Raw genomic sequence first — 19815 nt, forward strand, 5'->3', positions numbered from 1 at the left:
CCACGACTGCCTGGAGCACTGAGATGGATGGAGGCAGCTGGCTGAGAATGCCTGAGGCCAGACAGAAGGCCTGGTGGGACGCACACGCAGCCAGGACACGCACTGACAGTTTCAGCTGATGCTTCTCGTAGTCTATCCCTGAGTCTAAGAGGACCAATAGAGACTTGATTAGAAGAGTGTACCCACGGCTGTCGGGAGGGGACCCTTTGGGGGGCTCCATCGTCAGCACTATTCTGCAGGCCTGGGGGAAGGGGGGTTGATTTAGGAATATAATTTTGGTGAAATATATTTGTGTATAATGTATTTTGACGTACTTCTATATGGATACTACTACACAGGAGATGTATGTACATGTACAGTAATAAATTATACAACATAAAAAATTATGATGTATTAGAAGGTGCCTAACCTCATCGTCAACTGTTTGTATTTCAATTGACTCCGCCTCCTCCGTGATAATGACTCCACCCATTGGACGAACATTGTAGAACTTTGGGTCAATCCTTTCCTCACCCTCATTTTTATACTTGGTTGAAGAAGATGGTTTCGACAGTATGGTTGCGTACTGGAGCTGTAGCTCACTGGCGTAGAACTTGGTGCAGCTGGGGGTGGAGCTAGTGGGTGTGTCCTCGTCCGCCCTACTGATCACTGGTTTGCAGAATGAGAACAGATTATTGTTGACCTGGAATCAAAATACAGAAGCATAAACTCATGGAGTGCAGACAAAAACAGAAAATGATATATTCCTATGTATGCATCTATATGTACGGGCAGTATTATAATTATATATTAAAATTTGCTGGAAGAGATTGTGGAAGCAATATAGTTCAGACTTGCTGTAGTGTATACCAAGTCAGAGTGGAGTTGCTGGCATATTGCTGTCAGCCTCACTAGTATGCACACGGCCATGGGGGAGGCCAGTACAAGGCAAGGAGGCTATAATTATAGTACACATGCTTCCTGTACAGAACACCTACATGTACATGCAGCTACACTGTTGTTATGCTACCAGTATGCAAGTACACGTTACACACACACACAAGACACGGTTACACTGACAACAAGGGTGCTTACCTGATCCATGAGCTCTGACACTGGCTCTGAGAACTGGAAGAGGAGGTAATCGAATAGAGTGAGGAGTCGACTGGTCATCAGTGATGATACACGCCCACCAGTCCTGGGAGGGAGGGCCAGGTAATCAATAATCTTAGCAAACCTATTTCAATTCTAGAATTCTTCCAACAAAAGTGTATGTACAAAATATACGACGTGACAGCTAGTTTCCCACTCTCCCCACTACTAGAGCTCTCTAGATTGTTAGAACTTGTAGACAACATGCCAGTCTACTGATCGAGACTCACTGTCTGGCATCAGCCACCCTGATGATGATGTGGGCACAGAGCACGAGGAGCTCCTTCCTCACGGGGGAGGGGAAGTTGTGCCACACCAACAAGAACAGCTGAAGGTATGTCACATCAAAGTCTGGGAGAGGGGCAGTGAATGTTTCGCTATTATTACAGAAGATCATGCACTATCCCACTAGTGTAAAGATTAAATATGTACATTTGTGCATTTTCCCATTCTCAATATACGTATATAACAAGAAAAGCTCACAAAACCACAGTGTGTTACGCACCTTCATTGGACTCGTCCTCAGACAAGCAAGCTTCTTCAATTGCCCTCAAAAATCTGAAAAGGAAAATACAAACCATTGAATCAATCCATCTCACCATGGTTACAATACAAACAAAAAAGCTTTATAAGTGACACACACGAGTTCATATAGCTACAGGAACACACCCCTTCCAGATGTTGATGGCGAGAGGATCCCCCTCAGGATGGTCTGCCCGTCCTCTGTACACCAACACTCTACCCAGTAGGGACAGACACGAGTGGGACACCTGCATGCAGTGAAGATTATAGTTATGTGTGTAATCACCGAAACATTTTATTACTATCACTCAATCCACACAACACACACTATCACCACCATCCACACACACTACCACCCACAACATCACACATGCACACAGCACACACTACCACCCACACACCATCACACCACGCACCTGTAGTGGCCAACACTTGGTATTGAGCTCCAACTCCCTCAGCAATAGTCCCTGCAAACCATCTCCTATAATACCTCTCATCACAAGGCTATGGAGCATCTCAAGCAGCTCTGACTGCAGCTGATCATTAGTCACAGAACGAAGCAGCCAAGCGAAACAAGACATGTGCTCGGCAGATAGCTTCTTGCGTACAAACTCTGTCACCTGACTATTCTGGCTACATAGTAAACCGGAGGATAAGCAAGACAATGTTTGCAGGGAAAGACGAAGATAGAAAGCAGGTTTTTTCTTCGATGGCTCCGCTTGTTGCAATGTTCCCTCATCTGATTTCCGTGGTATGTTACGAGGAGGTAGGCGTGGTGGGAGAGGGGGTGGAGGGGGAGGGGCTGCCGGGGTGGCAGGTGACGCTGTGTGACGAAGGAAATCGACCATATATGGAAAGAGGGGGTGGCCAGGCAACGGGTGGGGGAAGTCCAACGGCAGAGGCATAACTGTGGTGTGCGAAACAAAGAATTAGCGAGTGATTTTCTTATAAATACATACTCCATTCTAAATATTTGAACAAGCTCAGAATAGTGAATTTGTAATTTCGGGTTAATGCTCTAAATACGAAATAATTATAACCTGTTATATAAGGTAACAGTTAGGTCACATGACATCCTGACCACACCCACCTGATTCCTCATCCCCAGAAGAGAACTCCGAGTCAGCCAGGTCAGACTCCTGCAGTGTGTACACTCCCTCCACATCACCACTGGAGCTCACTGTGGAGTTGGAGGATGGGGAATATACTTCATCCTCGTCACCTTCCATGGGCGGGGCCAATAGTGACTCTGCCTTCTCTGATATCTTGGTTGATAGTGCCAGACTGAGTCGCTGGGCGAGGCTCTCCTGTTTGTCTGTACGTGTTCGCACGAGCGTGTCTTGTTCTTTCTTAGACTGAGCTCGAGATGCCTCCATTAGCGATGTGGCCTGGGGGGACAAAAACATGCGCTTTTGTAAATTTACTATGGAATTGTTGTTAGGGAAGGCCTAGCTATATATAGGGTTTGCATCAGACAAGTCATGTGACATATCCCCATCGGTTCTCTTAGGCAGGGGAATCCAATGACATCATCGTTTGCTTAACATAAAATTATATACTCAAAAATGAAATGTTCGACCAGTGTACAATCACCATTAAAATACTACAGCTGCTATGTAATAGCAAGCTCTCATTCATGGCTGCATACTTGACAATACAATTACGAGAATACAACGCACGTACATTTACAAACAATGCTCACTAACACATAACTATGTTTGTACTACGTGTGGTTGACCTCTGACCTTCTTGTATGAGGCTAGTAGCACGGCTGGGAGCACGCTCAATAGAGGGGTGTGGGTGAGGAGCATCTCCACACGTTGCCAGCTGGTGTAGTTAGTGTTGAGGTCAAAGGTGAGAATCGTTAGTGCCTTCTCCTCCGTGGTAGTCTATACAGGCGGACATTTTATTCAAGCAGGAATTTAAATCTTGATTTATTATGCTCGAATGTTGGCACATTATGCTATAGACGAATTATCACAGTGATCTAGCTCATTCCACAATAATATGAGATTTTCATTTTCATTTCATAACATAACTGTACTCTATTGCCCCTCCCACAATCACACACATACATACGCCCACACCACCCACTCACCTCGCCATCTCTCAGTAACTCCTCACAGAGCAGCTGCAACCACTCGACAGCTGCCAACACGAGCTCTCCACACGGCACAGACAGTCGCACATGACCAAACAGCTTATTGCCTCCAGGCTCACTTCCTGTCCCACTTCCTGTCTGACCCAGTAGGGACCCTAACCCATTGAAGACGTGGTAGATGAACAGAGTGTTAACGTTCCAATAAAGGGGTGTGGTGTTGTGCAGAGCACCCAGGATGGACAACAGGCTCACATGAGCTTTGATCTGTGCATAGTAGTGTACATACTAGTTTATATTACGTGCTACCATTTCAATCGTGCTACGTGCCATTTCTATATATAATATTTTATATACAGATATAGAGTGGTCGTCAGTAGGAACAATTGATGAGATAATCACGCACAGCTGTGCTCATTATATCCTTAATTAATCATCATACGGCCAACACAGAATAATGAATATTCAACACTGCTAGACTATACTAACTAATTAACTCACGGCATTGCAGGTAATGGATGAGACGAGTGCCTTGACGGCCTGGAAAGGGGTGTGGCCAGCGGGCGGGGCACACGCTGATAAGTGAGAGTAGAGCTCGGCCAGAGAACTGACCACGACCTCGGTGTCAGCTGTTGATGCACTAGTACCTGCATCAAGACCATTACACACTGTAACAACCTTCATCACTATTACCATGCATAAACCTGTCTATTGTAGTCACCCTCTATAATACAGCTAGGTTAATGAGCTTCATAGCATGTGTTTGGACCTGTGTTAGCAGCCCACCCTCTATAATACAGCCAGGTTAATGGGGCCCAAAGTCTCCATTAACATTGACCTGTGTTAGCAGGCCACCCTCTACAAAATGTTTCACTGCACATAATGTATACAGTTCCTAAAACAGAAAACCAACCAATTGACTACACTGCTACACTGTCTACATGCAATCTAGTGTTCATAGCAACCACTATCACGTAGTTCATCAGCCACATCTGTTCTCTCCAGTATAAAGTCAGGAGACCGTCGTGATGTGTACTAATCATCATCTGAACCACACCCACTGACACACCCACTCACCCTCGTCAGCAGGCTGCACTGTCTTCTTGCCCAGTCCAGCGAGGCACACACATGCAGCAGTCGAGGCCTCAACACAACTGAATAGTAGCTGAGTCAGCGTATTTGGTCGAAGGTTGGAGCTATCGTTCACCAGAACAGGCAGTTGCACTATCAGTGAGACTGCCTCCACAGCACAGCTGCTCTCAACCAATCTGAGGGGACAGGTATGATAGTTTTACAGTATTTATTGAAAATGAAGGAGAACTTGTCAAAACTTTCTAGTTACACGAACATGTGTAGTACATTCCAAGAATATACACACACACTTCATGGACCATGCATTTTATGCACCCCTAATCCCCAATCAAGGTTGCTTCAAGTGATCATCATAATTATAATACAATGCACACATGCAGTTACATATGATTGTTGACATAAATGAACTTCTGTACAAGCATATGAAAGAATTAATGGCAACCCTACCTATTGACTAGCCCGGTCATGCCATTCTCCCCTGAGGAGCTCCAATAGTTCTTCTCCGCAGGTCGGAGTGCAGTGAGACCAGAACAGTAGTCCATGAGGATCAGCCCACCCCCCAACTCACACAGCGCCTCGGAGCACACCTGCAGGGATATCAGACCTTAATAATTATAGGGTCGACTTACATTAATATTTTACAGATTCAAGAACCCAAACAGGCAGACGTATGTAACGGGAAAAAATTTGGTAGAAGCTACAAACATAGAATCTTTTTAGAGAAAAATACTGTAAAACAAACTTGCTTATAAAAAAAAATTAATACTTCATGTACTTGTATAAGCCCAAAATTGTGTGAGTGTATAGCCCTTGCTAACTATATCCACAGCTGTCCTGCTATGCCTCCTTGTTGGCCTACCTGAGAGAAGAGGTCAGAGGTCGTGGGGTCCTTTTCCGACTGTGTCTTTGGTGAGAGGGAGGATTGTCTGAGCGGAGTGGTGAGGGTAGCAAAGAAGCTCTTGAGTGTGGACTGAGCAGAGTCCTTCGATTGAGGGGAGGGTTTGGTCTTGCTCTTAGTGGAGGCATCTTCTGGTAAGGTGCCTACAAGAGAGAGGGGATCTGGTGATACAACACTGGCATGGTTGACTAGTAGAGTGTGGTTAGTACTGACCACTGAGGGGATCACAAACACAACTGCCCACACACCACATCCTGCTGGTCACACAGGTCATACGCTCCATTTATTGAGCACTGACTAACAGTAGCTACGTTCACTTCAATGCATGAAGTATAGAACACATGCGCATCACTACTGAACTTTCTATTGTTCTTAACCAAACAATGACGGCTTATGTAGCACTCACATTATACTATAATCAATACAAGGCATTCACACAATGTGCTAACTATGATCAGCAGGGAATGTCAGTGTCAGTATGCACACACACATGCACATACTTATTCACCTTCTAGTATTCAAATTAAACTATAACACAAGCTGTGTTAAATATGATAAGCAAGGAATGCTAGTGCCAGTATTTACACACACACACACACACGCGCACACACACACACACACACACACACACACACTTTACCTTCAAGTTCTGCAATCTCTGCATCGAACTTGCTCTTCTTTAGCTGCTCAAAGAGGTAACTTCTGTCATTAGTGCTAAGAAATGAATGCCCATGACAAAACTCACTGAGAGCTTTGAACACAATCGAGTAATGGCTACCGCAATGTTGCAGTGAGTCCAGTAGAAACTTGAGCAAAGAGGTCACCCCAGTTACCACCACACTGCCATCAGCAAGATCTGTGGTGTGTGTGGATGAGGAAGAGAGTACTCTACTGTGGCCACATTGATAAGCTTTAGGTGTATAGATAAAGTATGGTCACACTAATCTGGGGGAGGTCATCTACCAATAAAAGAGAAAAGGTCATTTACATTCAAACTGCTGGGGTTGGGGGCTAAGGCATTTACGTTCTATCAAAAGAATTGCACATAAAACATAATCACTCAAACTTGTACCATTCACAAATGTGTACTTATACATTAGTAAATACCCGTAGATAAGTACGGAATAGCACATTTACAAATAACTATTTAGTAGTTGGTCGTACCTTTTTGCTTTAGTTGTGCGACTATCCGATCGCAGGAGAGTAACGCAAGACAGGCTGTTCCAACATGAAGCTTTTGAAACACAGTCGACCTACAAAACAATCAATATCAATTTATCGGCAACAATATCAAATTTTTCCCTTTCTCACATTTTTGCCAGCTTTTCACAGAACCCTGTCACTTTGAACAATTCCTCAGGGGCCTCAAGGTCAGCCAAGAGTCCAGAGGATACCTCATCATTGCTGGAAGCTTCTGCTTCACCTGCTTCTTCTTTTGACTCCATTTTTCTCAACAGAGAATAATAGATACACGTGGTTACGGAACATCGTATTATTAGAGAGCCTCCTGCGAGAAGATCGTGGTAAAGATAAGGGGGGCGTTCCGGAGAGTAAAATTGAAAAATTAAATGCACCAGCTTTGAAGTCTGCTAAAACCTAGTGACTATGGCTGCATCCTCTGAGGCCGTAGGAGCTGTTAGACAAGAGATCACCAGTCCAGGACCTCTCCATATGTCAGATCTTGACATGAGGTGTGTTGAATGATGCATTTGTGTGTGCAGTAAATCAAAACTGGCAGTCTAAGTTGAAGTTAAGTTGAGCATACGCGTACATGTCCTCCCTCACTGGTGCAGCCCTACTGGACCTCCAGTGCCACTACCCAGATTACTAGAGCCTCTCAAGCAACCCAAGAAGAAGAGAAAGAAGAGGAAAAGGGGAGAGCCCCTCTCATTATCAGAGCAGCCCCCCGAGTCGTTGCTAGGCGATGCTTTGAGAAACCAGCTGCGATCACGTCTCGACCCAATCTATAATCCACCTCCTGCGCAAACTAAGGGTGTGACCACACCCACTCTGGGCTCGGACAGTGAGAGGGAGCATGGTATGAGGGAGGAGGGGCTACTGTCGGAGGGAACAGCTGAGGAAGACCTGCCCACCCATGCACAGACAACTGAGGACGGTAAGAATAGTAAGTAATGATAAATTTGCAATCACCAAATTCCTGTGTTGTGAAAATCAAAATAATAGCTAGAGTAATGTTGTGTTCATACCACCATCACATTTATGCATTGATTCATAGCGTTCTTCCCTCCCCAACTTTCAGCCGTTTTGGTAGCTACCTTTAAGAGCTTGTAATTTAAGTTCAGATCAAAACTGATTGATGCTGTGTCTCTCTGTATGGTCTTTCCAATGCAAGTTCTGTGACAACTATAATTATAACTGTCATTAGTTACAGTATGGATTACTGTCATTCAGCTCCACCATTTTGTGTATGTTGTTCTCAGAGGGACCCCCTGGTGTGAGACAGCTGCCTGCCCTCCCCCCTGACACAGAGGACCCCCCACAGTCGTCATTAGCAGACCAGCTGGCCAGTGGGCGTATCACAGACACCATCGAACCAATGAATGGTAAGTTGGAGGTATTTAAGTAACTTCAGTTCTGAGAGTGTTCCTGTATTTCAGGTATCCAGGCATACTTGTCCGAGGAAGATGTTGTTGATGTGACGGCCGAAGATCATGTAACCCAAACTTTCACCCTCCCACACCCTCACCACGCCCACACAACTCACGATGATGATGTCATATTTGTAGAAAGAAGAGGTTTGTAAGAAATTGTCGTCTTTATTAATGTTGAAATTCCTCGTTCATTGAACTGCAGCACATATATTAGTGTTGTTCTCTTCCCTAGATGGGCGTGGCTTTGTAGCCCAAAGACGAGGGCAGTCAGATCCCTCACTGAGGAAGGGGGCGGGGCTAGCTTGGATGGACCGAGAAGTGACTAGTGGACAAGTCACCCTAGTGCGTTGAAGCCTCTAGCTGCATAGTGTGCACTTAATGTACAAATATTTCTTCTCCTTCAGTTTGTTCATAGTCAGGTACAGAAGGTCTCACTTTCTGCCCATGGTTTGTTAGCTGGTGAGTCTGTTATTTTGAACGGCCATAATTTTAGTTTTCCATTGGTCCAATATTCGTTAATTTTGTGATTCTGACAATCTTTATTTTATCTGAACAGCTAGTGTACAATGCCAATTAAGTATTTCCCTAGCAACTAATTAATCTCAGCTGTCTCTCTCCACTGCAGGCCTGGCTCTGTGGGACTGCGTGGTGGTCCATGTCCTGGCTGGACAGACTGACCGTCATGTCTCCTTACTCACAGCATATAACTCACTATCTCTACCCGTCCATGCCGTGTATCTCTTCCTCCTGCTCCTAGTCACCGTATCCCTCTGTGACAGGTGTGCAGGGGGGGCTGATAGATAGAGGGGAGTGGCCGGGGGATAATTATATTGGGGGGAGGTTGAACTACTTTCTTGTATTCTTAGTAGCAATCTCTCTTGTAGCAGCTGTGTGTTAGCTGGTAGATGTGAAGTTTATCTTTGTCTGTTTCGGGTGAATTTCTGCTCTATGGTTACGTATGTGCATGTTATCTGTGCAGACTTGACTTGGCTCGTATTGACAGACTGTGTCTGAAGAGCTTCATTTATCCCTCGCAACTTTTTGTCTTCATCGGTAAGTTGATTCACAATAACACACATGCAGTCATTGTAAAGATACGTACGTTCACTAATTATGCGCATGATAATTAAGCTAGCTACTCTCACATTAACAACAATTCCCCACTCTTTCCCCATACAAATGTTTGCGATTTTAAGTATAAGTCCACGGCCCTCACATCATTGTGTGTATCCCCATAGCTACTATCTCTGGTATCTCCCCTGCACAGCTCTCCTGCTGGTGCTGCTGGCTCTAGTGCTGACACTGAGTCTGACAGCCATTGATGAGAGGATCTCTCTGTACCCACTACTACCAACACTGTGGTAGGTGAACTGACCACCATTCATGTAGCTACGTACAGTGTGTTTGCATTGTAAGTCTGCATAACCTCTTTTCTTCACTAATTCACATTGAACATACACTGTATATGTAATTTATTGTACCATAAAAGATTATGTATCACTGTGTTATAGCTTTAGACCTACAAATGTATCCAAAAGCTACAGAATGTATGTTTTAGTTTCAAATTATCAGCTCTCAGAATTTACCCAGCAGACAATTCTCCACTTCAGGTTGGATATTCTGGAGGCTGTGAATGCGTCCTCGTCTCCATTGTCTGCCACCCACACAGTAGAGGGTGTGGTCTACATCCCGTCCTCTCCTAGTCCTGAGAGCAGTCTGGTGACTTCCTGGTTGAGTGTGGTCACTGTGAGGGCCGTGCTCTGTATAGGCAGCTGGCTGTTGACCGTCTGGGTTACTAGAACTGACAGACTGCAAGGTCAGCGGTGCACGTAGGAAGAGGTTTTGGGAAATTATTGGTAGGGGGGCTAAAATCATTGCACAGTTTTAAATCCTCTAGTTTGCCTACCTTAGAGAATGACTCTACTCATAATGTTAATAAAAAGTGCCTATTAAGTCTCACCCAAAAAATGTGCCTATTATGCTCAAAATTATGCCAGCATAATCTACCAGAGAGCTAGTTTTAGTATAAGACCACACCAATGCTGAAAGTTTACTGAAAAGTGTATGGGAAACCAGCTGGCTTGTTTCTGCGCCTGTAAGCTATGTGTGTGTATTTGTTTCATGCTCACCCTCTTTCCCTGCAGATTATCTCAGGAATATTGAATCTGACGACACAAGAAAAGTCGGCTGAATAGACTCCAATAAACTTAATTGCGTAATTGCATTTTCCAGTTATCACTTATAACTCTCCGTATTAACCACACAAATGATTATATTCTCAACATTTACTTTATATAACATAATTATCTGTTCCATATAATATTTCATTACCAGTGCCAGTATGCAAGTGTAACTATAGTAACAATTATCATTATAGATGTGCAAGTCAGCAAAAATAATAAATAAATATAGTTTTTGTCTCTACATAAAAAGTTTCCCAGGGTTCATGATGCCATTAGGGTCGAGTGTTCCTTTGATTTGCTTCATTAGCTCCACTCCTGTCCCCCCAAACTCCTCCATCAGTAACCCCCTCTTCCCGAGGCCAACACCGTGCTCCCCCGTGCAGGTACCCCCCACACGCATCGCTCGTCTGCACGGGGACACAAAGGCAATCATTAAGTGCAGAGAATTAATTAAACAGATGAATAATTATACTTTCTGTTTCTACACCACTAATAAAGTAAACGCAGTGCCATGGTGGTTCTGTACAGAGTCAAGATAGTGTGAGCAGGTGAGTGCATGGATATACACCAACTACCAGTACACGAACATTACGACTGTACAAATGAAATAATTGATCAGATTCACTACTGAAACATTATATGCTTAATAATTGTTAATATCACCTGATTACCAAAAGAAACCACTACACTAAGTCATACAACTATATACAGTAAATCCCTCACCTGGCCATTCTGACCACTACTTCATCAGCTGTTTGCTGCTCGTCTTTATTGTATGAGATGACAGCATGGAAGTTGCCGTCCCCCACATGACCAAATATGGGTGCTGCAGATACACACACACACACACACACACACACACACAGTGGGTGGGCATACGCTCACTCGGAACTTTTATAATGAATTAACTGCACCTTTAATCAATCCAGAACTGTTCAAATCTTCCCTTGTTTCCGTAACAACTTGAGGTAGCTTGGAGATCGGCACACACACGTCAGTAGTGAGGCACTGCACACAAGGAACAATGTCCATCACTATAACAACACAGTCAGCTCACATCTCTGCCTATAGACAGCTGTGCTTGTCCTGCATACAGCCACTCATGTCTCGCCCTCCATATTGTGTTCTTAGCTTCTTGCTCTCTCTCACAGGTGAACTGTACACAGCCATTCTCCTCAACTAGCTCCTCTGTGCATGAGGACAAAATAATACTGAGAGGATTTAAACACACAGTACATACAGTGTATATACAACCTTTAAAAATGTTCCTAAAGTAACCTCAACAAAGTCATGGAATAAATCCTTCTTAAAGCAGTTACGTACCTAAGTTCTATACGTACATATAATAATACCGTTTCACATTACCACCTTTTTGAAAAGTTCAACTTGACGATGGACATACGTAAAGGCACTGATAGAATGCAATAATAATTTTCAGGATATGAGATACAAAGGGAGAGGGTGTGTGGTAGGGGGGGGGGTGACTTCTTACTGGCTCTGTGACTATCTTCCTCAACGGCAGCACTGGTCCCGGAGAACTCCATAAAAAGAGTGGGCGATACCGGCAGGTCTAGATTGGAGCACTGATTACTGACATCTATTGAGATCTCGTCCAGTAACTCCACCCTCCCCACTGACACGCCCACTGCCAGCATGTGTACAGTGGCATCAACAGCTGCTCTGATGCTGGGAAATGTGCACAACGCAGCCACCGTCTGTATGTTCAAGAACAAAACTGAAAATGAAATTCTTAGTTATTAAACGAAGAAGACTAGCTATATGTACAGTGTAGGTATACTGTTAAACGACATACAGTTACACCATAATTATATAGGGAGACGTGTGCAGGAGTTTTTGGACGGTATTACACATTTATTTAGCTGTGGGAAATAATTTATTTAACTCACAGTCTCTGGAATTGCATGCAGACGCACAGTGGCCTGCGTGATGACTCCCAGGGTACCTTCTGAGCCAACAAACAGCTGTGTCAAGTTGTACCCAGCAGAGCTCTTCCTGTATGAGTAAACAAGAACTTACACACACACCCAGGAAACCTAGGACTCATGCAGTTAGTGCAGGGGATAGTGTAGCTTCCTTAATCCTAGCCTCAATCCCAGGCCGCTCTTCCTCTCCCTAGCCTCGATCCCAGGCCACTCTTCCTCTCCCTAGCCTCGATCCCAGGCCTCTTCTCCCTAGCCTCGATCCCAGGCCTCTCTTTGAGGAAGAGCGGCCTGGGATCGAGGAAGAGCAGCCTGGGATCGAGGCTAGGGATAGTGCAGGGGAAGAAAGAAGTAGGGAGAAACTGGGAGTGGGGGATACTGGGAAAGGACCGGGGAGAGAGTGGAAGTCAGGAATGTTCAGTACGAAGATACCTAGCTCTTCCCTTGAGACCAGCTGTGTGCACAACACTCCCGTCAGCTAGCACTACCTGGAGGTTGAGCACATTCTCTCTCATGGTACCATACCTGCATCCAGATTAGTACGTGTGACCTGACACAATAATTATACTAACACAGCTTTAACTCACTTAACTGCATTAGTGCCTGATGCCCTGGTAGCAACCATACCGCACAGGGATGCATCTGCTCCTGGATCTACAGTATAAAATAAGTCCATTGAACCATTGGGTTATTTTGTATTAGGAAAAAGGAACTAGGGTACGTACCAGCGCAATTATAAATGCATTTTGTAGTCCTTTGTAATGTCTATCTAATGGTGTGTTTAAATCAGTGATAACCTAGAGATAGAGAATGTTCTATTCTTTGAAAAAAGCCACGGCCCTGGCCTGTTTTTTTAGATTCCCACTTGTAGCAGTCGGTATTAATGGTCAACTCACCAACTGGAAACATTAGACCACTATTTCGGAGGTGTTTATTGAGCATCAGCCTGGTCACTCCTGGCTCCACTGTAGCGTACAGGTCCTCTCTTGAGACTTCAACTATCGAGTCCATTTTACACATGTCCATACACACACCACCCTGGAGAAAACAGAGTACAATATAACCCCAATTTCCAAAATCGACAGATGAAGTAAAGATTAACGTCTTTCTCAACCAAGTCCAAACTCAATGGAATAAGAATCAACTAACGCCTAAAATTACTGATAAACCAAAAGTTCTAAACCCCAATACGCATTACTGTGCGTCCTCGTGCACACCTTTGTTGCCACCACTCCACCCTCGAGGCCAGTGCCTGTTCCAAATGGAATCAGTGGGACTCGAAACTCGTTGCACAGTCTGAAAAAAAATACAATTTTAGCTTTCAGGAAATTTAGGAGCTACATTTTAATGTCGTTATTGATATACCTAGCCACTGCACGGACTTGCTCTAAACAGGACGGGAAGACGACAGCATCTGGTGGTTGAGGGGGGTGGTGTGACTCGTCGTGGCCATGATGACCCCTCACTGCCTCCCCCCTGGACACACCCCCTACACCCAACACTGACTCAAGTGTACACTGGAAATCATCAGTGTAATCTCCAAAATTCTAGATGTAGAATAATTATCATGGTTATTGTTATATTTTATTAAGCTATAGCAATTTGTTTGCAATTTTTTGCTCACTGTAGACTTGCTTGACATCCAGGACATATTTGTAAGCCGTTTCCATAGCCATTTCATATGCTGGGACAAGTACAAAACAGTCCTTGGCTGTACATGCATTCTAATCTGTCTAGGTCAGCATAATTATCATCCCAACATCAACATTCTTTTGAAAACCATTACTGTATATTACACATGTGATAGCAAAAAGAGGAGCAGTTTTTTTAACTAAAGTTCTGATTTTGGTTTCAGTTTGGCTTTGAGAGCTTCTATTTGTCTCTGAGTGGCTTGCTCTCTGATCTTGGCTTGATGGCTGGTCTCTACCTTCTCAGCAATCTTTCCCGCCTTCTCTGCTGCTTCTTTGCGTTCTCTGATCTGATTCAGCACATCAATGGGAGGCTCTGTGAGGGGGTAGTGTGTGGGTGTGTGTGGGGGTAGTGTGTGTGTGTGTGTGGGTGTGTGTGGGGGTAGTGTGTGTGTGTGTGTGGGTGGGTGGGTGTGTGTGAGGGTAGTGTGTGTGTGTGAGAGGTAGTGTGCATGTGGCATTAACGACACCAGGAGCTCCTGACTACATGCATACTAGTGGACCTTTTTAATAAAAACGATTTCAATTGAGGCCTACAATGAACACTCTTCGTGACTCCAAAACGAACACAAATATCACAATACCATTTCGTACCTGTATCGCTGAACCACCCATCATCCCCCACATAGTGGGTGGGGTGTACTAGGAGGGGGAAGGCCGAGTAGGTCTCCAGGTTACGACTAGTGAAGTGGGCAGCCCATTCCAACCTAAGGGAGACAAGTGTGAAAGTGTTACAGATTGCTTAATTTGTTCACATGCAGAAGATTGTTTCCTTCAACACACTAATTAGACACAGAGATGCATACAACAAACTTACAATCTTTTTACAATCTATTCTAACAAGACATACCGTATGTAATTATGAAGCTTAGGGACAATTGGACACACCCACCCACCAACACATACTGGTATATGACCAATGGAGAGCTTAGATCTTACACTGATTGTACATGTAGCTACAAGCCACAAAACGCCTAACATATAGATGATACACCCAGATAGAGGAATCACGTGAGCCTAAACACAATCGTCATGGCATTAAAAATAGTTGCAAACCTAACCGTACAGTACAGTACGTCCAAGAGAACTAAACTAAAAGCCTTCACAATAATGAAAGAAAAAAGAAACTGATGTCGTCACGTAGGTTACACTAATGTATTAAGTTGCAAATTTTGAAGTAGTTATTGAAAATGTTGATCATGAGCTTGCTTTTCAACTGCATGGTTTGTGATGTTTTCCATAATAGAGTCTATGGTTTGACAGTCATACCCGGATCGGACTCCACAAGTACATATATGGGAGTGTCCCGCCTTTCCTATTTCGTTGGAGTCAAATGGTACGCTTCAGCGGGGAAGGTTCCATCCAACCCAGTTAGTTAGCCTTGTGCTTGCTACCCCCCTTCCAAACACACACACACACACTTACTCAGGGTGCACATTAAACATGATGGGGAGGTATTCGTCCACAGGGAGCATCTTGGTAAATGGTTCTGCCTCCAGCAGCTTCCGTGCCCCTCGCTGAGACAGGAGGTAACCCAGCGTCCAATAGGAATAGCGCGGCCACACCAGTCTCTTGCTCCCGTTCACCAGCTGCTCATCTTTCCAGTGCAGGGCTTTCCGTCCAACATAACTGTGTGTGTGTGTGTGTGGGTGGGTGGGTGGGGTGTGGGGTGTGTGTGTGTGTGGAGTGGAGTGGTGGTGGTTGAGGGTTTGTGTAAGAATATACGATGCAGCTTTCTTTTAAACGTGGACACTACGAGGATCAACTATGGAAAGTATTCTGATGCTAAGTATGCCTCAATAATGGGTAGCCACACGAGGACTACGGTATAAAAGCTAAGCGTGTGTGTGTGTGTCCGCCTATTCCAGCTTAACCGAATATTGATTCAAGAGCTCTCACATGAGGTCCCAGTTTGGTGTGATCCGATTGGCCTCTTCCAGCACTCTAGTGAGGTCATGTCGGAAGTAGGGCTCAAACACGACATCATCCTCGAGAATCAGGATTTGATCCAGACCCTCCGTCATCATCTGGGGGGGGGGCAAGAGAGGTACAGTAAGACTTGTCTATACTGGTCACCCTTGGACAGACCAACAGTGGCTTAAGATATGGCCTTTGAAACGTAATTATGGAGACTTTGGGCCCCATTACGTCCACTAACGCCCACTCACCTGCTGCCATATCATGTGGTGACTAAGGAAACAGCCGACCTCTCCAAAGGTCATAGGTCGTTCTCCCCAAGGGTCCTTCCAGCCGGGTAGGTACTTGATGCCCAGACTGTCCAGGTAGCTCTGATTCAACTGTCTGTAGTGGCCAGGGAAAAAATAATAAACCTACCACTCTGGGTTGGACGTGATAAACATAAGCCACTATCTAAAACCTTACTCCATACGATGTATAATTATTAATTTTCTCTCACCTTCCATCGACAGCATCAAAGAGGGTGTAGTTGAAGTTGAGCTCGTCCAGGCTTAAAATCATCCGGTTCCTTCTTTCTGGCCTCCGTACTAGCCCAATCATGAACACCTACCAAATAATTTATTGTTTGGAAATTATCAGTGAACTTTTCTGATTTCCGTACACATACAACATAACTGTAATAGTAGAGACAGCTTACCGCGTCCAACCCCAAGTTGTTCTTGACAGGGGGTGGTCTAGAGATGTACTGACTGTACAGTATAGGGGGGTGGTCCACTGTGTGGGGGGAGACAATTAATACACACACTAATGCAGTATAGGGGGGTGGTCCACTGTGTGGGGAGAGACAATACACACACTAATGCAGTATAGGGGGGTGGTCCACTGTGTGGGAGGAGACAATACACACACTAATGGATACACAGTCAAGGATGTTGTGGGAACACTATTAAAAGAGCCCCTCTATTATGACCTGCACTAATTATACCCGCCCACACACATTGTTCACGGCAACAATGGACGCACTGAGATGGCTACTGGCTATACTAACAAAGAGCAGATGACACCGCAGCCTTAAGGGGGAAGGGCTTACCAAGGTTCTCCAACTTAAAGTTGAGGAAGTCCTGAGCAGCGTGGTCCAGGCTCTCATAGTCCTCTGGTTTGACCATGAACCCCAACACCTCGGTGTTCAGAATGTGCATAGGCAGATCTACAGTGGAGGGAAGGGGACAATTCAAACTGATAAGCTTGAAGAGTCTGTCCAACAGAGTACCTGCCATTTTTGCCGAGTATGCCAAGTGTGTAACCTCATCCATGGGTCCAGTGAACCCGTCCAGTGCCGGCCAGTGTTGGAGCCTCTCTGACCCCGCCCACCTTAGGTCAACGAGGAGGGCGGAGTGAACCACAGGGACTGGGATACAGCCCACCTGCGTCCCTTGGAGGATAGGGATATAGTCAGGGGTACGTTTGTAGTAGCCCTGAGGGGAAACAGTCAAAAGATGAAAACGCATTATTTGGTCAAGTTGTCAGACACAGGTCACACTTGATTGACACTTGACATTGGGAATGACTTAATTTGTACACAGTGCATTGGCACAGTACAGCTTGTGGGCATGTTCATGATAGAGAGGCAGACTTTACACAAAAGTACAGTGCGACAGTATGGTATAATGGAGTACCCTCCACTCCACTAGATCTAGACCTCCTTAGCTCAACTCACCCGGCTGTCTATTCCACACCAGAAGTTGGAGTAAGCAGCATCCTTGCCCGACTTTAGCATCGGAGCCACTATTGCCCTGTGTGTGGTGTGTGTGTGATGTGTGCAGTGTGTGTGGGTGTGGGGGGGACCATACAATGTTGATTATGTAATCAATGTGAGAGTGTTGATGAATGGTAATAGCGACTAAATGCTGTGTGTCTATTTGTTAAGACAATAAGAGCATTTTTTGAGACAATGGCTTTAGCCTACACGCTGTATCTATCGCTATAGCAACACACAGGAAAAGGTCAGCTGACTCTCAGAGTACGTTGTCTGAATCTCACTCTATTACAGACAAATCAAATAGTTCAACAATGGAGAAAAAATAAACAGTAATCCAATGTCAGCCATAACTAAAGGCCAGGCACTCACAGACAGAGGAAACTCTTAATGCTTTACACTGTACATATCTGAGCAGAGCTACAGTGTGGTCACCCTCTAATAATACAGACAGGTTAAAAAGCCCCAAAGTCTCCATAGCATGTGTTTCAATCAACCTGTGTTACTGCCCAAGGGGGATCCCCTCCCTATGGACTGTACACGCACTGACTTACCTTTGCTGATCCATCAGAATCCGTAGTGTCCTGTTGTTCACCAGAAAGTTGTCACAGTCTAGCCGCTGGATAAACAACAATTGTATAGTTAATCTGAGCTAGATACTGTGGATACCAAAATTGCAATAACTAAAACTGTATCTACTACTGTCTTGGGCAGACTAACAGTGGTTGAAATAAAGAGGTGGCCTGCTAACACAGGTCCAAACACATGCTATGGAGGCTTTGGGCCCCATTAACCTGGCTGTATTATAGAGGGTGGCCTGCTAACACAGGTCCAAACACATGCTGTGGAGACTTTGGGCCTCATTAACCTGGCTGTATTATAGAGGGTGGCCTGCTAACACAGGTCCAAACACATGCTGTGGAGACTTTGGGCCTCATTAACCTGGCTGTATTATAGAGGGTGGCCTGCTAACACAGGTCCAAACACATGCTATGGAGACTTTGGGCCCCATTAACCTGGCTGTATTATAGAGGGTGACCTGCTTACAGGGTGACCACTATAGACAGGTTTCACTGTATCATAATGGTACGTCTAGAGATAGCCTAGCTAGGTCCTTACAATAGATGGGCCGGGAACGAGGCTAGAGATGGTCACACTGATAACTCACAAAGAGGTAGTCTGCCCCTGAACGCCTGGCCGCCTCCAGACCTTCCTGTCTCAACTGGGCAACATGGACGAACCTCTCGTCATGCTCCTCGAAAGGGTCAAGGTTCGGATACAGCCACTCGTCTGATGACTTCAAGTCCACAGATTTGTACACGAGCTTAACGTTTTCTGCCCACTCAGCAAGTATTGCCGTGGTGTTGTCACCGTTATGGTCTGTTCTGATCCTACAGTGTAGTTAATGATATTCATAGGTGGGTGGGGCTGGTACAAACACAATAGGGGTTTTGTTTGCATGCAAGAAACAGAAATAGAAATTCTGCAAACTATTACATACAATGCATCTGATATAGAGTAACAACCTCTAATGCATAGTGGCAGGTGCAACTTACCACAATGAAATCCTGTCTTTAGGATAGTCCAAGTTCTCCAGATAACCGAGAAAGTTGGGTAGCATGTGAGCTGAATTTCTAGCCAGAATAGCAAGGAAGACACTCGGCAGATCTTCAGTTGCTTCTAAAGAGGAGTCTCCATTGTCCAACGTATATACAGACGGTATGGCAGTCACTAGGAGAGCTATGCACACAGCAAGTGCAATCAAGTGTATCGAGAGACTATTCATAGATGATCCGTGGAGCTGGGAATTTTAATTTGATAGAGTTTATCTGGTATTTCTGAACATCTGACTGGTGATTATTTCACTGCTTCTCGAGCCTTACTCTATGTGACAGCCTCGCTTTTTGATCTTTGATGGAGAACTGTGCTTCTTTATCTTGACAAGAAGAGGATGTCCCTATTGTTATTGCTTTAACTG

General features: G+C 44.8%; 4 protein-coding genes across 9 annotated transcripts in view; 1 reads left to right on the plus strand and 3 right to left on the minus strand.

Annotated features, from left to right (window-relative positions):
* LOC135342571 (E3 ubiquitin-protein ligase UBR4-like) overlaps nucleotides 1-7218 on the minus strand; it is a 77824-nt gene extending 70606 nt beyond the window's left edge. For 3 of the 5 annotated variants that reach the window (XM_064539317.1, XM_064539318.1, XM_064539316.1), the window contains exons 1-17: nucleotides 7053-7218; nucleotides 6906-6994; nucleotides 6382-6597; nucleotides 5703-5884; nucleotides 5291-5430; nucleotides 4829-5019; nucleotides 4253-4398; nucleotides 3752-4018; nucleotides 3399-3542; nucleotides 2744-3041; nucleotides 2070-2560; nucleotides 1801-1901; nucleotides 1637-1689; nucleotides 1362-1482; nucleotides 1075-1177; nucleotides 410-682; nucleotides 1-241 (exon numbers count right to left, since the gene is read on the minus strand). The exon at nucleotides 1-241 is cut by the window's left edge and continues 23 nt beyond it. In XM_064539317.1, coding sequence (XP_064395387.1) covers nucleotides 1-241; nucleotides 410-682; nucleotides 1075-1177; nucleotides 1362-1482; nucleotides 1637-1689; nucleotides 1801-1901; nucleotides 2070-2560; nucleotides 2744-3041; nucleotides 3399-3542; nucleotides 3752-4018; nucleotides 4253-4398; nucleotides 4829-5019; nucleotides 5291-5430; nucleotides 5703-5884; nucleotides 6382-6597; nucleotides 6906-6994; nucleotides 7053-7186 — 3190 coding nt within the window. In that variant the 5' untranslated portion in view covers nucleotides 7187-7218. Of the gene's footprint in view, nucleotides 242-409; nucleotides 683-1074; nucleotides 1178-1361; nucleotides 1483-1636; nucleotides 1690-1800; nucleotides 1902-2069; nucleotides 2561-2743; nucleotides 3042-3398; nucleotides 3543-3751; nucleotides 4019-4252; nucleotides 4399-4828; nucleotides 5020-5290; nucleotides 5431-5702; nucleotides 5885-6381; nucleotides 6598-6905; nucleotides 6995-7052 lie in introns of those variants that run through there. The other 2 variants (XM_064539319.1, XM_064539320.1) reach the window with 2 other exon arrangements.
* A 73-nt stretch (nucleotides 7219-7291) lies between these two features.
* LOC135342687 (transmembrane protein 237A-like) lies at nucleotides 7292-10687 on the plus strand. 2 transcript variants are annotated; one of them, XM_064539493.1, is made up of 11 exons: nucleotides 7292-7432; nucleotides 7535-7866; nucleotides 8183-8305; nucleotides 8360-8497; nucleotides 8586-8695; nucleotides 8758-8812; nucleotides 8979-9132; nucleotides 9333-9406; nucleotides 9621-9714; nucleotides 9964-10169; nucleotides 10498-10687. In XM_064539493.1, exons 1-11 carry the CDS (start codon nucleotides 7347-7349, stop codon nucleotides 10542-10544), a joined length of 1419 nt encoding a protein of 472 aa, XP_064395563.1. In that variant the 5' UTR covers nucleotides 7292-7346; the 3' UTR covers nucleotides 10545-10687. The 2 variants fall into 2 exon arrangements, with proteins under 2 accessions (XP_064395563.1, XP_064395564.1); XM_064539494.1 differs by having other exon boundaries at nucleotides 7535-7857.
* On the minus strand, nucleotides 10657-14234 carry LOC135342674 (probable D-lactate dehydrogenase, mitochondrial). The gene is made up of 12 exons (XM_064539479.1): nucleotides 14101-14234; nucleotides 13842-14023; nucleotides 13694-13772; nucleotides 13373-13514; nucleotides 13064-13130; nucleotides 12909-13001; nucleotides 12444-12549; nucleotides 12029-12251; nucleotides 11594-11724; nucleotides 11451-11544; nucleotides 11260-11362; nucleotides 10657-10943 (listed from the first exon to the last, which is right to left on the minus strand). The coding sequence occupies exons 1-12, from the start codon at nucleotides 14197-14199 to the stop codon at nucleotides 10775-10777; spliced, it is 1488 nt and encodes a 495-aa protein (XP_064395549.1). The 5' UTR covers nucleotides 14200-14234; the 3' UTR covers nucleotides 10657-10774.
* Nucleotides 14224-19800, minus strand: LOC135342636 (procollagen galactosyltransferase 1-like). The gene is made up of 13 exons (XM_064539428.1): nucleotides 19394-19800; nucleotides 19006-19228; nucleotides 18392-18456; nucleotides 17799-17874; nucleotides 17352-17556; nucleotides 17172-17288; nucleotides 16779-16855; nucleotides 16581-16687; nucleotides 16333-16465; nucleotides 16064-16191; nucleotides 15590-15793; nucleotides 14759-14871; nucleotides 14224-14480 (listed from the first exon to the last, which is right to left on the minus strand). Exons 1-13 carry the CDS (start codon nucleotides 19621-19623, stop codon nucleotides 14308-14310), a joined length of 1851 nt encoding a protein of 616 aa, XP_064395498.1. The 5' UTR covers nucleotides 19624-19800; the 3' UTR covers nucleotides 14224-14307.
* Nucleotides 19801-19815: the final 15 nt, after the last annotated feature.

The sequence above is a fragment of the Halichondria panicea genome, chromosome 10, assembly GCF_963675165.1.
Source record: "Halichondria panicea chromosome 10, odHalPani1.1, whole genome shotgun sequence".
NCBI lineage: Eukaryota > Metazoa > Porifera > Demospongiae > Suberitida > Halichondriidae > Halichondria > Halichondria panicea.

Coding starts and splice junctions, on each gene's coding strand:
- LOC135342636 (XM_064539428.1), bottom strand. CDS start 19,623: ATGAATAGTCTCTCGATACACTTGATTGCACTTGCTGTGTGCATAGCT. Junction 17,557..17,798: donor GGTGTGGAATAGACAGCCGG/GTGAGTTGAGCT, acceptor GTTTCCCCTCAG/GGCTACTACAAACGTACCCC. Junction 16,466..16,580: donor TTTGATGCTGTCGATGGAAG/GTGAGAGAAAAT, acceptor TGGCCACTACAG/ACAGTTGAATCAGAGCTACC.
- LOC135342674 (XM_064539479.1), bottom strand. CDS start 14,199: ATGCATGTACAGCCAAGGACTGTTTTGTACTTGTCCCAGCATATGAAA. Junction 12,550..12,908: donor GGTCTCAAGGGAAGAGCTAG/GTATCTTCGTAC, acceptor TTACTCATACAG/GAAGAGCTCTGCTGGGTACA. Junction 11,545..11,593: donor AGCTGTCTATAGGCAGAGAT/GTGAGCTGACTG, acceptor CCTTGTGTGCAG/TGCCTCACTACTGACGTGTG.
- LOC135342687 (XM_064539493.1), top strand. CDS start 7,347: ATGGCTGCATCCTCTGAGGCCGTAGGAGCTGTTAGACAAGAGATCACC. Junction 7,433..7,534: donor ATGTCAGATCTTGACATGAG/GTGTGTTGAATG, acceptor TCACTGGTGCAG/CCCTACTGGACCTCCAGTGC. Junction 9,715..9,963: donor CCACTACTACCAACACTGTG/GTAGGTGAACTG, acceptor TCTCCACTTCAG/GTTGGATATTCTGGAGGCTG.